The 17,332-nt window shown below is 40.3% G+C and overlaps 1 protein-coding gene across 3 annotated transcripts in view; it reads left to right on the top strand.

The window, feature by feature from the left end:
- The window catches only part of ADAMTSL1 (ADAMTS like 1), a 387,565-nt gene that overhangs the window by 193,885 nt on the left and 176,348 nt on the right, over positions 1-17,332 (top strand). For all 3 annotated transcript variants that reach the window (XM_039870536.1, XM_039870472.1, XM_039870576.1), the window contains one exon: positions 2,447-2,576. In XM_039870536.1, coding sequence (XP_039726470.1) covers positions 2,447-2,576 — 130 coding nt within the window. The remainder of the gene's footprint in view (positions 1-2,446; positions 2,577-17,332) is intronic.

Here is a 17,332-nt window from a genome sequence, read left to right as displayed (position 1 = left end):
CTGTCCTTGGTTTCCCCTCATCCCAGGCCCCACCTAAGAATGCTGAGGCAACCAGCCCCCATGGCAATATACATTTAATGCATAGTGTTGCAGAGTCAAAGTACATTGTTTTATAGTATGGTAGATTAGAATTTAATAACTCTAGAATGCTGCTTAATCTTAGCACTTAACCACCCCAAAGGTGATTTTTATCTTGAGCTATGATTATTGGTTTAGAGTCATGTAAATTTGTGTCCCACATATCCAAAAGAAGAGATTACTGATGTCCTTTTAGAAACCTTAGCCCTTGTTACACCCATTCTTTGCAGTCTTAGAAGGACCTCAGTTCTATAAACAATGAGTTCACAAAGTGGAAACAGGTTACATCACTCGTACACCCCCCTACACACGAAGCACTTTCAAGTAAGGCAAGTGATAAGCTGTTTATATCTGAACAAAGCCAAGAGTTATTTTAGAAAAACATTTGATATCTCTTGAATATTACCAGGTAGGTAAATGAATTTTAAACCTAATTTATTAGTTTACAGCTCTAGATTTTATATAAAAGAGTTAGCTTCATGCAGCACCTTGTTGTCATTACCTTAATAATGCCAGACTATTCCAGTGGGAAGAATCAGTGATGATATCAACCATTTCTTGTAAAATGTTTTGCTATATCATCATACCATGAATTTCAAATGGCTCATCCCAGCTGCAACCAAGAGAAACACCCTGTAGTCAGCATTACAGAATAAAGAGTAGCTTAGATGTCTCATATAAATCTCAAATGCTCCACTCTGAACTGGCTGTGATATATTTAAATTAAACTTTGAAGCTCATAAAAAAAAAAAACTTAGGGAAAAAAAAGTTACATTCACAGCCACAGAGTAAATATTGTCTGATTTTTATTTATTTATTTATTTATGTTTAATGTCTGATTTATAAGATTTACTAGAAAGAAAGAGAGATGATTCAGATTCTGGCTTTAAAATGTCACTTTTTAAATAGTGGGCTTGCTGAGTGACTTAAGCCAGTGTAACATTACTTTAGGAAGCGTTACCCTGTTAACTGGGGTGATAACTTCTTGGAAAAACATAAGATAGAAGGAGAGAAGGGACAGGGCTAATAAGTGATGGCTCAGCTGTACTATATTAAGTACTAATTAACAAAGGAATGCAGAAAATAAAAACAAGAAAATGTATGTGTATTTATACATAAAACTAATTTTATGTATTGTCACTGCTATAACTAATTATACTCTACTATAACTAACTATATACAAATAGTTAGCTACAGATAGATATCTTTAGGTGTACGGATCTTTATTTACATAGCTTTGTATGGCTGAAAGCATATTATCAAGAACGTCCTGTCTCGCCTGTTCCTTAAACTGAACTCTGCTGAAATGATTCCAGACAAACGTCTAGGTTGGTTATTCCTGAATACCTCCTGCAGATATAACAGCCTCTTAGTATTTTTAAATGTTAATGCTTTCAGTCATTAAAGCTGTAGTGTTAAGGCACAGCTTCACCATTTATCAACTGTATGACCTCAGCAAGTCTTTTCACCCCTCTAAGCCTCAGTTTCCTTATCTGTAAATTGGGGATAAAAATAGTGCTAACTCTTGGAGTTGTTGAGAGGATTGAGTGAAGCCTGTGGATTTTGCCTATTATTATTACTGTGGGCACCAGAATGAAGTCTGGTCATTACCGTACCTAGTTAAATGTTTCCTTGCTCCACAGAGGTCTCCATGAGGGAGCCTGCCTACCGCCTTGGAAGACCTGCCAAGTGACCTCGTGCCCATCACTGCTCAAACTCCTATCTTACTTGCTCTGAGTCAGGGGCATGCAGTGTCAGTGGGTTTCCAGGGATGTAATCATTGTGCATCTTTTCTCTTTCTGTTCCAACTTCCAAAGCTGCCCTAGGTCACTAAAGAAATGAATCAGAATCAAAAGGAAACCAACAAAAACTGGAGTCCTAGATGCAAGTCCCCAGAAGAACAGCAGTTTACAGATTGTTGAATATTAAAACACGGCCCTTGGCCTCGCTTCCAAATACAACAGTCTCCTGTTGATTAAAAAGTAACGTGTGAATGTCTTGGGGCCTTTTTTTTTTTTCCCCCAGTCTCCCTGTTCTCCTGCATTAAATTATCATGTTTCAGCATTGACAACTGTATGGCCTGGTGGCATTTTTTTTTAAAGCATTTCATCAGTACTGGTAGCAGCCTCTCTTTTCGGGGCAGTTCTGTGCCTCACAGGGCACGCTTAACAGAGAAGCACAAGCCTAGGTGTACTTTCTCCCAAATTGAGCGAAGCACAACAAGATGGGCAGTCCTGGGCTTTAAACTGCTGTCTCTGATTTGCATCCAGAGTCCTACCAATCACAGAGCCCTCCCACCAGCTGCCTTGTCTACACTTCATCACCCCCCACACGCCCACTCTGGGCTGACAGTGTGATTTGTACACAGGTGTCCAGGAGGCCGTGGTGAGCTGCCTGAACAAACAGACGCGGGAGCCTGCTGATGAGAACCTGTGCGTGACCAGCCGCCGGCCCCCAAAGCTCCTGAAAGCCTGCAGTTTGGATCCCTGCCCAGCAAGGTAAAGGGCATCAGGGGCATGTTGCCTGCCCTGCCACCCAGGAGCATGTTCGGAGCTGGGTGCGTCAACCCGTGGGCAGAGCGGGAATGCTTATTGTTTCTCAGTGTTTTGAAAACCAATTAGTATCAGTTCAAACTCTGAGTCAAATCCACTTAAGTTTAATTGAAACCAGGGCTTTGGAATTCCAGCCCAATGGTCATGCTCAGGGTCCAAAAGGCTCCGTGCGCTGAAGCGTGTCTCGCGGTATGACCGGTATGTGCACGTGCCGCCCCGCTGCTTTCTTCTGGAGGGAATACGAACTGACCACAGACTGCATGGTCTCTGCCACCTTTTAGCCTGTGTCTCAAGCCCTCACACCGTAGTAATGGATTGGCTCGTGGAGAGTCTGGGTGGTATAGTTGATCCACTGTGAAATCTGTATGCACACAGCATGCAGATTCATTATAGCATGCTCTGGGGTGTATGTATGTCATTCCACATGCATAAAATCAATTAGAGCATTTTATTGTTCAGCTCTGCCTGGGTCTCATTATTACCCAACCTTGAGTCTTAGTTAATCAATCCAATCACTGCTTCAGTCCACATAATTTTATGGTGTCTTGAGAGAGTTGCCTTCACATACTTCTTTGGAGCAAATCTCTGTAGAAGCTAAACCATCTCGTCTATGATTCTGGTTTCAAAGGGAGATGTTTAGGGAACCAAAGCCAGGCTTTCAAGTCTGCTGATGGAATGAAGAATATTACTAGATAAGGTTATATCGTAGATATGAAGGGGGATGCTGTTTCTGAATGATATGTCTTCTGTTTTGAATGAGATCTCTTCTTTGTCTTCAGAGTATCTTATAAGAATCAGTGTGTTGCCTTCAGAAATCAACAATAATTTCTCGCCAACCTGATGCTGCTTGTCTTATTTCTCAGCCAACTAGATGCCTTTCTTAGGGACTTAGAGGGTACAGATTACAGAACTCCTCAGATCAGATCAGGGCACAATTTCACTGTGACACTTCTGCTGGTCACCAGAGTTATCCTATATATTGATCTGAATGGTAGGTCTGGCTTCTCCTTTCAAATGCAAAAGTGAAGAAGGCCACCAGTGCCATATTCTCCAGAAAGTCAGTCAGCCACTGCTCAGAGGGGCACTCCACCCATGAGAACAGCAGCCAGTAAAACAGAGTCAAGGGCTGGACTCAAAAGCTAGATCCAGTGAGTGGAATCCTGAGAAACTTCTTTTCTGTTTCTATATTAACTGATCTCACATCTCCATCCTAACCTCACTGTTCTCCAATTGGGTGAACCTAAGACCTAACTGTATGAGTAAGGGGTACAGAGCCCTTCTATTTGATTGCATTGTCCCCATTTAGGAAGACGCAGAGTGGCTTCAGCATGGACAGCCTGCAAGGGCCTTGACTAAGAGGTCTAGAGACCTGGGTTCCTATCCTAGCTCTGTCGCCCACTAGCTGTGTGGCATTGGGCAAGGTTTCTGCCCTTTCTGTTTCTCATTCTGCAGAATGAACTGGCTGTATGAGATGATCTGAGGTCACTACATCTTTGCTCAGTTAGCCCCTGACTCTTCATTATTTAGTAGATAGGAGCATTAGGCTGCTACTGCTGCTGCTTTCTGCTGATGATTGATGTCACTTCTGTCTGCTTATTAACCATCACTTTAAAAACAAGCATAAGTGTCTTTCTAACCACATTCCAGTATTGTAATGACAGTCAATGCTGTGACAAACTGAGGCAATGCCAAGGAGTCAGAACCTAGGACTAGCTGAAAATCTTCTGGGATTTAGGGCCTCTACACCTCTCCCTTCCAGGGGCAGCAGAAGGAATAGGACACAAGATGTTACTTCCCATCCTCAAAGTACTGACTATGGTTAAAATAGATGAACTTAATTTACTCTACAACCTTATTTATTCACTCCTGGACAAGGACTCTTATTACACTTGACTTTATGGCATTTGCTCCAGATAAACTCAGTGCTGTGATTTCCCACCAACTAGTTGTCAGACTGTCAGGCAAGACCTTTGTTACTGGACCCAGCCAGGGATTTCTTGAGCCAGCCACACACAGCTGAGCATTTGTACATTGATGCTAATTAATGCAATAAAGGTGACCCGAGTACAATGGCCTAATAGGACTCGCTCTCTTCATTCTATCAAAGTGCCAAAGCAGATTTTTATCTTTAAAGTGAGAAATGCATGGAGGTAAACTCCTGTTGCATATTTCACTATGACATCAAGGGGGGTGTAAAGTGTATGTGGAGGAGAAAATGTGTTTGATAGGGACATAATAGTGTGGCGCTGTTTTCCAAAGTACCATCTGTTCAGTTGAGAGTAATTTAAATCTTTAATTCACAGAAATTCTTATTGCGCATGGATCAGTGTTCCCTGAACATTTTAAGGTGTCCCCTGCTGGGCCCCAAGTTTCCATACACTGTCTTTTGGGCTCTTGATCTATGCTAATGTCTATGTGTTCAAAAAAAACCATAAAATTTTTCAGTGAGACATGCAGAAATGATGTTTCAAGGTTTCATCACTGGGATTATGGCTCTGAGAGGCCGCTGGTTCAGTAGCTTTCCCAGGCGGTTGTCAGTCCTACTGAATGCCAGTTAGGAAGCCACTTTGCCACTTGTGTATGGTCAGAGTTACCAGATCACGCAAAGAATATGAAAGGCCCTAGAGGGCATGTCCTATCTGGGCAGTCTTTCTAGTATTATACTTACCTTCTCTTGACTTACTACTCTGTGTGGATGGCGGAGCTGGTGTCAGAAGCACATTCCAGTTTTTACCAGGTCTAGACAGATACATTTTCACACCTAGCTAGTCACAGCAGGAAGGTTGTATTCTCAAGCAAGAGGTATTCTCTGTTCTAATATTTATGTATGTGCATGTGCACGACCGCCTGCATTTTTTTTAGTGCACTTTAAAAAATAGTAGTTATCAGTGGAAGAGAACTATATTTTAAAGTCCTTGCCATCAACCAACCGTATGTCTTAATCCTTCTCTCTACAACTGATGCCTAGCATAATGTCTGACATGTAGCAGGGGCTTATTAAATGTTTATCAAATAAATGAGTTTAAAGGAATGGGCTAAATTTCTCAGTAGTAATGTTTAGACTCTATTATTAATGATAGCTGAGAAGACGCCAGTGTTGTCTCTGCTCTCAATCCCTATCTTTTCTGTCCCACCTACCAGATGGTGCTAAAAATGCCATTATTAGAATCTCTTCCTTAAATTTAAGGCTTTAAATGCCAATTTAAAATATAAATTGCCTTAGGATAAGTAACACTTTGTTAGCAGCCACATATGGCAAAGTATCCTCAAAATAAGAATAGAAGGCTAAGCTTAACAGAGGGGAGAGTGGACATGATTGTTGAGTGACATGTTAGCATTATCCAGGAAGGAGACGACTTGTTGGGAGAGATGGAAGGTAGTAAACCATAGACAGGTGTTAATCCCTTAGCAACCTTGCCTAAAATTTGCCAGAAGAAATTAGGATTATTTTTGCTTGTGAGCTGACAGTGAGAATTTTGCATCAAGGTTTATAACAAAGAACTTATCATTACAAGGAAGAAAAATCACTGTAGATACCTTTACCACTGTCTGTGTAATTTGCATCTGGAAGCCTCACCACCCTGCTCACCTTCTCTGGTGAGTTAGACCAGCTCCTGAGAGAAATAACCAAAAAGAGCTAAGATCTGTCATTAGGAAAGAGGTCAGCCTCCTGTTCTCAATAAGAAAGCTTTCTGACTATTATAGTAATTATAGAAGTAATACATGAATATAATCTTTACAAATCAAGCATTGCAATAGTAATCAAAAGAAAGGCATACGCTCCCCTTTTCACCACCATGCTCTACAGTTCCACTCTCTTCTCTCCCCAGAGAGAACTACTGTTTATGGTTTGGTATGTACCTTTGCAGTCCTTTTCCTATGAATTTATACATATATGAACATATACAAATATGCTTTTCTTTCCTTTGTAAATGGGATCATATTTACATATTGGTCAGTAACGTGATTTTTCACTTAATAATATACACTGAAGAGCATTCCCATCCTTGAGACCACTAAAATAAAAACCAGCAGATAGATTTACACTTATATTTAAATTCTTCCTGTCACGGTTAGCTATGATCTCCCAGAGATCATCTTTTTGGATCCTCAGATTCATCACCTCTGAAATAGGATCATGGTAGACACTCAGAAAAACTAATTTTCTTCCCTTTTATTTCTTGGTGAGAAATACTTTATTTTGAATTTTTTTTTTCTTTTTTTTTTTTTTTTGTATACAGGACTGAACTGACATTTGATTAGATTATCTTTCTTATTCAACTAAGTCTTAATAATGAAGCTTTACCGACCATCTTCATGGTTTATACTAGCAATGACATGAGCAGCCCAAGGAAAGCCAGAAAGCACTACCTTAAAAAAAAAAAAAAAAAAGAGTATGACTGTTATTAATTATAAGCATTTGATAGCTTGGCCAGTGTGTGTTGAAAAGATTTGGTAAACGTATGTGGAGGAGGGGAAAGAAGTAAGCAATGAAAGCCAGATGGCTGAAAATGAAGGAAATTCCAGGCAATTTCTACAGCTTTGTTCTAACATACTTTTTAAACTAAACTTTTATTTCTGTGCAACAGAGAACAGCTGAGTGGTGCAGAATAGATAAACACTGAAGGGAGAAAAAGCCCATAATTCCAGGAACAGTACTTGGTTCCTTCCCCCCACCCACCCAAACCCCAATCTCTTTTCTCAGACCTAGGGTGGTTCCTAGAACCAGCAAGAAGTATAAAAGAACTTTGAGAAGCCCTATGTGAGATGAGAGAGTTAAGAAAAAAGTCTTAAAGGTCACAAAGTCTCCTCTTTAAAAGCAAACTTCAGAATGCCTATTTTATTGTACGCTAACAAAATCCATGCATACTAGCAGCAAATGATTTCCAATTTCTAATTTTCTTTTATATTAGCCTAAAATGACTAGAGCAGAAGGTGTTGCCTTTTTACACAACCATGTTTTAATTTACTGGTTGGAGCTTTCAAAGCTTTGCTGCCACCTTCCCCTTTGACAACTTATTTGAAGGGTTACTGTTTCAACATGCTCTCTAAATATTAGTTTATCTTCTGCTGTGTTCCCAAAGTTTCCATATGCTGCCTTTTGGCTCTGTCCACACTAACTTTTAAATGCTTAAAGCAAAAGCACACCAAAGCTCACTGGCATCCACAGAAATTGAGTCCAGATTTGGAGGCCAGACTCAGGCGCCTTTGGAGAACTAATGCTACTACTATTGTCATTCTCCCTGGTATGTCTATATGTGTAATTATATTGCCTCTCTCTTGTCTTCCACTGATAGACAAGTTACAACAGAGGAGCCTGGCAAGCCCTGTTTCTTAACTATTGGCCCAATGGAAGCCTTTGTTATTTCTCTCCCAGGAATGTGTTGGCCCCGTGATCAGAATTGTCCCCAGCAGCATTTTGACATCAACAGGAGTAAATGTCACGTGTATGCTTGCCTCAGGGCTTAAATCTTCATTTCTCCTAAAGAGAGTCCTTTCCTTCGTTACACATCACTTGTTGTATCAACCTCAAATCTCTGTAAAATGAACTTTGACGATACTAGAAATCGCTTTGCATGCATAGATTTATTGTTGGATGAATCTGGGGTAAAAATCAGAGGACCGGATCTACCTTCCCATCATGCCTCCTGAAAGCACAAATGACTTGATCTGAAAAGATGGAAACATCAGCTCTAGGAAAATCCATTCAATTAAGTCATGAGAGGGAAGCTTTCCTGGTTTTTCGACATCTGTGTAATTGGACAGCCCCTTAGACCACATGATTCTGCCTGGACTCTGATAAAGTCCTTACACAGACCATTGACTAAAGTTAAAACCTTATGCACAAAAAAAATATGACAGAAATGATTGTACATCTCAATTCAGCAAAAAATAAAAATGCGCTTGGCATCTTTATGTACACAGTCTGCTTGTATTTGGTCTTCAGAGGTGACTAGAAGACAAAACCCTGTTCTAAAGGAGTTATCAGTTAATGGAGGAAGAAGATTTCAAAACAATAACTGCTGTGAATTAGGCAAGCACAGGGCCCTGTGGGAGCGTGAGGCTGAGGGGAGTCTTCCTGGAGAAGGCAGGGCCGGTGCTGAGTGTGAAGCATAAAGAGGCAATACCCAGGCGAAGAAGAGAGAAGGGAGATATTGCAGGAAAGAAAAAGCATGAACATGAAGGAAAGGACAGGAAATGGAAGCTAGAGTTAGAAGATGGGCAGAGGCCAAATCCAGGATAGCCCGAAGTGCTAAGTTAAGTTGTTTTGACTTTATGTCCTACAGTCAGTGGAGAACCATTGAAGGGAATTAAACAAGGGAGTGAAAAAGTCAGATTTACTCGAAGAATGATGTTTCTGGCTGCTCTTGCAACAGAGCTAAAGTGATAATGGTGGCTAACTTTTATGATATTATAGGCCTTCATACTTTTTCTCATGTAAAGTCACAAATGGTGTGTTCTGTGTGATATACACCATTATACTTCCATTGAAATAGGTAATGGCCTGTTGTCCTAGGTATGTTAGCATTTTGTACATTCCCACAATCAACCCAGCGTGATGTGGACTCGGTCTGTCCACCTGGAAGGAAGATAGAGCCCCAAGTAGGATATCGTAAAGGAAGTAATGGGAGGTGCAGCTGGATGATCCCTGAGGCCTTTCCAGCTCTAACATTCTGTAATTCCTTATAATGATAATTATCCACAGAGTTGAAGCTTTTCAAGAAGGAAAGAAAACGTACATTCTGTTAGAAAAATATTTTGAGTCTAATTTAAGTCCAGAAGACAAAGCACCTCTATTAGTCACAAAACAGGAACTGGCTTAACTATAAGTTAAGGAGCCATGAGAAATCTACAGAGAACAAGTCTTCTAGTCATCTCTGAGAACCAAAATTTTATAAGAAAATTTAGGCGAGAGCATCAGACAGCAAGGATGGTGAAAAACTGAATTGATGAGCTTATTTATAATACCTTAGTGGTATCTGTCCATGTGTAAAAGGATACAAAATATTCTGCATCCCTCGATTTAGAATTTTATAGTGCCCTTTAGGATAACTAGAATTTCTCTTCATTCGACCTCCATGGAACAAATATTTATTGAATGCCTTCTTCATGCCAGGCACTGTGCTGGGGATTCAGTGATGAACAAACCCACTTTGTTCCCTGAAGCAGTGTTTTGGGAATGGTCTTGGAAAAGCCATTACATTTTTCTTTTTATCTTGGATACTTTAAAGTGCTGCCCTTCTGAAGATAATTATTAAACTAAGCAACCTCCTGCGTTCTTCACTGTTCCAAGAGCTGACATGTCTGTACCAGTCATCAGTCCCATTGCTCATAAGCACCATGAGGATAGAAATATCACCACCAGATGGCTTTCTGCTATGGAGATGATGGGGGAACATTGGTGACTTACATTTCAAAAATCGTCTAAATTACAAATCAAACAACAGAAGTGGAGTGGAGACTCCCAAAGTAAATCTTTTCTACTTCCTTTTATGTTTTCGCCTTTCCCTATAATCCAGTATTTCTGAAGTCTTGAAGTAATGAGTTAAAAGCAAGCAATGATTTGGCCAAAGCTTTGAATTGAAAATTATTGCTGCCTATGTGTACCCAGTGACTTCTTTGGAAATTTTGAAAGGAGGCCTATGAGCAATTTAAGATGAAGAGCTTTTCTATGACCTTAGTGTTTAAAATTTGCTATTACTGTGTTCCTTAAATTTGGAAAACAAAGTAGAAAAAAAGACTTGACAAAGAGATGGAGAAAAAGAGATGTTTAAACAACATAAAAATGAGGGCGTGAAAAAGGAAATGCTCTAATTTGTGCCCAGTAACCGGGGAGATACAGTTCAGAAACAGTTCATCCTTCTGAAAATATTATTCCTGTCATGGTGCCAGCCCAAGGCCAGGCAGTTCCTAGGTTATCTGCCATGGTGACAGATCCATCACAAAGCAGAGCCCAGCCAACTGCTGCCTTCCCCAGCGCTCTTCCTTCATTTTCATCTTTGCCATTGCTTTTTATCCTTCATCATTTTTTCTAATTATCTTTACTGGAGCAGCAGGAAATTTTGGTGTTTCTGTTAGTGGCATAATAAAGTCTAGAATGATTGCTATTAGATTAACATATCTCTCTGACCTACCAGATACTCATTACTTTATCATGGGGCTTCTAATTTCACTTGCGGAGTGACTGTCCTTGAGGCCTAGACAGACAGGAACATGGGTCATGAGCTGTATGCTAGATCAGCTGCAGCTGGCTCATTCTCTGTAACTTACTGCTATCGACTGTGCCTCCTGCATGGGTAGACATAACTGCCTTTCTGACAGGCCAGAGGTGGGTATTTATGTGAGTCAAACAGCCAGAGAGGGCCCTCCCCCCAGGCTGCATAGACCTTGACACCTACTCCACTATTAACAGTTGTTTTAAATACCAATGCCGTGGTTGGTGTGCTTCGATGGTATGCATGCCTCTGGAAGAGGTAGCTAATTATCATATTAGCATGATTTTTTTTAATCAGACACAATATTGTTCCTAATAGGAATCTTGGCAACACTGGGAATGGGGCAACTTCAGGACAAGTGCTAAGAGTGGACTTGACAATGCCAAAGCTAAATATTCCCCACCAGGAATAGAGAGACTGCCTAGAATAAGGGAGAAATCATGGGCTTTGAGGCCAAACAGATATTGGCTCCCTCATTTGCCATATGACCTTAGGCTGACTGCTGTAGCCTCTCTAGGACTCAGTTGTCCTTAACAATAGAACAAAGATAATTGTCCAAACCACAGAAAGAGATTATAAGGCTTATCATATCTGTAAAACACTCAGCCAGTTTCTACCTCATATAGTAGCCATATAATGTAAGATTTTTATATTTATTTTATAATCATCGTAATTTATTCCTAAATTTTCTTAACCAGCTGGTGTGGGAGCAGAGCAAAGGGATGGGTATTGATAGACCCTAGCTTCAAGCCAGCTTTCCATACAGCACTTGCCAAATCTCTTAGACAGTTCTAGAACAGCAAGCAGAGCAGCTGGTTCTCATGGGCTCCACCAGGCCTGCAAAAGGTAGCAGTTTTGGGGACATTCCATTGGACTTTAACACCTAATGCAATAAGGTTTGTTTTTTAAGAATAGTAATGAGATGAAGAAGTTGAAGCCGGGGAGATTGAGTCCAAATATTCCTAGAAAGTTAATATCCTGTGCGACATGATGGAGGGAAGTAAGGCCCATAGGCAAGTGAGGTGTGAGTCCTGGAAGCGAGCAGCTGTGCCTGATGGTCAGAAAAGCCTATATGATAAGTCAGGAAGAAATCAGGAAGCTTATAGAAATAATGTTATTCCTAGCCAGTTGTCTCCTCAAGTACGTGTGGGAACACGGAGGAAAAAGAAGAGGAAGAAAATGAAAAAAAGAATAAAGGAAAGAAAAAAAGCAAAATGCAACCCAGGGTGCAGATGAGGAACAGGGCATCCTGTCCACACGTCCTTGCTGACCCTCACAGGCCATCTTTGAGCAAGGTAGGATTTCCCTAATAGACTCCGTTTATTGGGCACTTACAACATGCCGGGCACTGTGCTCACCACTGTATGTACATTGTTTTGTTTAATCTTCTCCACAGTTTTGTGAGGATTTACTATTTCTATTCTAACTTTATAGCTGAGGAAACTGAGTCTTTAAGGGCATCATATAACTAGACTGTTGTAGGTTCAGATTTGGAATAAGGTGTGTTTAATTCTAAAGTGGTTACCAAAGAGCTCATGGTTCGGTCTTTTCCTCTGTTAATGTTTATATATCCTCTATTCATTCACCCTTCCATCTTTCCACCTTCCATCCCCTCATCCCCTATCCTGTTGTAGGCTCTACTAAACTCTAGGCATGGGAAATTCCACAGAGAAAAGAACCAGTCTCCTAGCCCCATAGTAGCTTATAAACTAGTAAAGATCACAAACAAGTTAACAAGCTCTTCTTATCTCCAGCAGTTAATCTTCATCTCATATTCTCAGTTGCCAAGGGTAGAACTAGATACGCTTGGTAAAAGCTAGTGCTTAAGGGACAAAGGAAAAATCATTAGAGCACATAATTCTAAAGGCAAAGCCAAACATATAGGACACGAACCATGCTAAAAGAGAAATGGAGCAGACCTAAAGTAAATGTCTTAAAATCCAGGTCATTAGGCAGAGCACTTAGTTCCTAAGAAAACATTTTTATAAAGAAATACTCAGCCATCTGAGAGATGCAGCCTGGGCTTATGAATCAGAAAAACATTGGTGACTGTCTTGGAGCTTTGCATCTTTGCTCTGCCACTACTAATAACTACTGGCTTAGTCTGTGCTTAGCCAATGGCCTGTTCATGTTGTAAATTACCAACATCACACATACACACACACACACACACACACACTTCTCTTTCCCCAATTTCCCAGTGCAACCCTGGGTCCCTGCCTCTTTACTAAGCCACTCTCTTCTCTAACTCTTCCCTAGTACCTCCCCTCTCCCTCCCCTAGAAACTTAATCCTTATCACCTAGCCCTCTGACTACCCAAATTTCCAGATAACCCTTCACTACACCTGTGCAGGCCTCCAATTCCTTCAACCCTTTTTCTCCCACCTACCCCCCAGTCATTCAGTTTAACTCAACTAAGAACTAGAAAAATAAAATTTCCTTAGCTAATTCACACTAAGGTGTAAGTGACTGATCCCCAGTCCCCCATTCCAGTTAAGAACATGGGCTTGAGAGTCATACAAACCTGGGATAAAAGCCAGTTCATACAACTTACTTGCTTGTCGGCCTTGGACAGATGGTTTAACTTTTCAGAGCTTCAGTTTCTTCATCTTTAATTCTTAGCTAACTGTTATGAGGATATATATGTTAAGTGCTTAGTATAGTACATAGTACATATTAAGTAGTCAGTAAATAGTAACAGATATTATCTGTGTTTTTTTGTGTTTTTAATTTCCGCAAGGAGTTGTGCATTAGTTGGAGAATGTGGTTGATTTGTGTGCACTTAGGGAACTGGGCCTCTCACCTTTTTTTCCTGAGGGAAGGAGAGACAAGCTCTGTTACAGAGGAAAGGGGCTGCCCAGTCTATGCCAAGAATACCTGGTCCCTGATTGTCACCTAAGCTCTAGCCCTGGCAGGATGTAGAGTTGGGGGACATTTTTTACTGGTTAATGGAAAATCCAGCTCAAGTAAGCCAACATTTATAAAATTCTTGCTGTGTCATAGACTCTGAAGAAACAAACAATTCTGGTACACAAACAGATCATCACAATGCAGAGTCAAAATGGCCATAGTAAAAATACGAATGACTATCTTTTAGGAACACTAAGATGAGTCACCTAATCCAGATGACGGAAGATGACCACTGAAATGTTCTAATAGATGTCTTATTCTATTAGATGTCAAAGTATTTTTTTCCTAAAATTCCAATCAAACAAGTTATTGATGTACTACTTAGATATCCCCTCTCCAAGATCCAGTCCAGGTATTTCAGAGGCCCTCGGGGCAGCTTTATGTCCTGCCTTTTGTCCCCTTTCAGTCTTCCAAATGAGCCTGAAAATGTTTAATTCTCCTGTATTAATAGAGTGTCTCTAGTTGCTCTCAATTAATTACTGTGGAGATGATACATTGTGTTCCATAATCACATAATATAATAACAATTATGGCAACTATTTTAAATGGGTTAGATTAATTTACTATCAGCTTTATTGGATCTCCATCGCTATACATAACCTTGGGACTTGAAATCTGATCGCTTATTGGTAACTTCCATGTCCTCTCCAAGATACCATGCTAGACTCAGACAGCTCTGATGGCTCAGAGATTCAAGAAAGGGACCTAGAATATAAGGCAGTGTATTTGTGCCGCATCTTCAAGCAGTGGTGGAGAACTATGGGAAACAGAAGGACCACTTGGCTTATACAGTCTCAATATCCTTCCATTTCCCTCAGCTGTATACTCAGGATCAAGAGCTCTTGGATTAGACCATTTTGTAAAGTTCTCTGAGTTCTGTGAAACTTGGTGTTTTGTAAATATAAGATATTGAAATATTACTCTCTTCATTTCTTCTTCTAAGCCACTGCTTCATCTCTTGCCACATGAGATACTTCAGAAGATTGGTTTTCAGGGTCTGCTATCTAATCAGTCTTCCAAATACTTGCTTATTGTGCAGATGTTGTTGGAAGATTTGCTTAACACACAGAGACAGCAACACTACAGAGCAATCTCAGCTTGGGAACTGACACTCCACTTGTTTTGAAGTTTAAGGAGTAAACAAAAAGGAAATTTATACTCTGGACCTGGTAGAACTCCACATGGCAAACATGGGTTTCTTCTTTCTTAGAGTCGAAAGTGCACAGGGAAGGACTCTGTAGATATTGCTGGATACGTCCAGGATGCTCTTTGAGAAATTGAATTTAAGTTCTTAATGATAGAAAATGAAGCTTATGCTTCACTGATGAATTTACTGGGGAAACTTCCTTGAATTAAAAAATATATATCCGTGAGTGGTCTACTGCCCACTCCACTTGCAGCCCCAGCCTAGCAAGCCAGCAAAATCAAAGGATTGCAGTGCCCAGACCTTGTACACTTTTAAGCTTCATCAAGCTATGGAAAAATTACAGAAGGAAACTGTTATAAGCAAGGTATTTATTGATGTAAAATCCACCCCAGCTAGACAGACATGATTTATCAATGCTCTTTTTGTGAGGAGAACGATGCCAGAATTATGATGTGGGGAGAGGTGGATAGTGGAGCCAGATCTTCGTCACAAGGGACACTCCACTGTCAAGCTTGATTTTGTGGCTTTTTTTTTTTTTTTTTTTTTTTTTTTTTTTGGCAGGGGGACACTAATGGTAGGCCGTTAGCAATGGGAGAAAGACAGTAAGATGGCAGTTTCCTCTTTACTCTATGTTATCTGCTAGGCACTTCCACAAGCCTTCCAAAGGCACATCCCAGGCATACCTAGAAACACCTATGTGAAAATGGGCACTGTTGTACACTTTATCTTTCATTTAATGGAGGTTGACGATATAACTGACCCATTGTGGAGTGAAGTGAAACCACATGCCTGCTGGATTGACCCTCCTTTGATCCAGAAGAGAGAAGTGCTGTTTTCCAGCTCACCCTTGTATACTTAACTCCTCCAGGAGGGTAGTTCTTCAGAACAAAGTTGGCAAGAGGTAGGCAGCTTCTCATCCACATTGTCCTGCTGCAGCTATGTATCTGTCTGGGTCTAGAGAGTGGACCCATATTCCTTTTTCTCGACTTATAGTATGATAGTGTGTTAAAATCTTAGATACTTATGATATTTTGCTGTATCTTTTCATCCTCAAATATGTAAAATTCCCTTCCCATTGTCTCTCTGAGCATAGGTAAACTCTAAATATAAACCTACCCCAACATTGGTGCCAGTTCCATAATTGTTTGTTTGCTATTTATCCCATTTGGGAACACCCCCTTCCCAGCCAAAAAACAAAAACAAAAAAAACAAAAAACTTTCTCTATGGACAAACTTATATCTGAAGTAAATGGGTTTTCTAAGCATGAAATGTACCCATTGGTCACAGAGAACTCTCTCTACCTGAAAAGCCAATTAAAAATATGAAGCATGGGGTAGGTTTTCTCTCCAAATCCCCATGCCTGTGTCCATTGGCAGATAATGCTAATGGATCAAGAGACTTCACCATGGATCCACAGTCCTTGAGTAGCATTGGGAATCCATATTCGTTGTGGCCAACTATTTCACCATCCAGTTACTAGAAGCCAGATTCTTTCACTTCTGGTGAGTAAGGGATCATGGTCTTATGAGGAACTTGGACACTGAATTCTCATCACTTCGCAGTCAGCTCTATCAGCACTGTTAGTAATTTCAGTAACAGAAGATCATAGGGCTTCAATCTTTACACTCTAAAAAGGCAGAGAGTGGCAAGGCGTTTGACAGACTTGTCTAAAATCTAAAACTTTGACACATGAGTCACCCTCAGTGACTGGGGTTTTAGAATCTCAGGATGTAACTTTGTCTAATTCCCTTATATTATCTGTGATAAAAGAAAGTCCAAAGGCAGTAAGTGACTTGCCCAAGTAACCATGGCTTGCAGAGCTCGAACTAAAAGCCTGAAAAGTAATGTTGCCCAAGTTCAAGCTCAGTATTTATCATAAACAGGGGAACTCCAGAAACATGTACAGTGAATCAGAATATGGGACCTAGAGCCAGACTTCCTAAGTTCAAATCCTGGCTCCGCCACTTATTGACTGTGTGTCCTTGGGCAAATTACTTAACTCCTCTCTGCCCTTGGTTCCTTAGCTGTAAGATAAGAAAGAAATAATACCTACCTCATAGGGGTTCTGCACGATTAGTGAGTTAATATATGTCAGGCACTTACATGAGTGCGTAATTATTGAAAAATACACTCTATATAAGAGTTTTCTAGTGCTAAAGATGCACTAAGAGTTGGAATTGGATGACAGAATAGAGGACCCAGATGGTCAAAGGTAGACATAATATACCCTTAACTCAGATAAGAATTTTTTTATCAAACTAGTGAAAGAAGTTTTTATTCTTTCTCTATACCTCACTAATACTGTAGAAGTGAGTATTCCGTATAGCTAGGAAGATAACAGTTACCTCGGGTAGAAATCTGTTATCTTTTCCAAAGCGATGCATCTCGATCAATAAGAAAAGCATTCCATACTCTTTGTGAGTGAAGA

Source organism: Pteropus medius, unplaced genomic scaffold (assembly GCF_902729225.1).
Source record: "Pteropus medius unplaced genomic scaffold, Ma_sr-lr_union100, whole genome shotgun sequence".
NCBI classification, from domain to species: domain Eukaryota; kingdom Metazoa; phylum Chordata; class Mammalia; order Chiroptera; family Pteropodidae; genus Pteropus; species Pteropus medius.
Note: the sequence above shows the minus strand (reverse complement) of the source record. Positions and strands in the feature narration are given on the sequence as shown.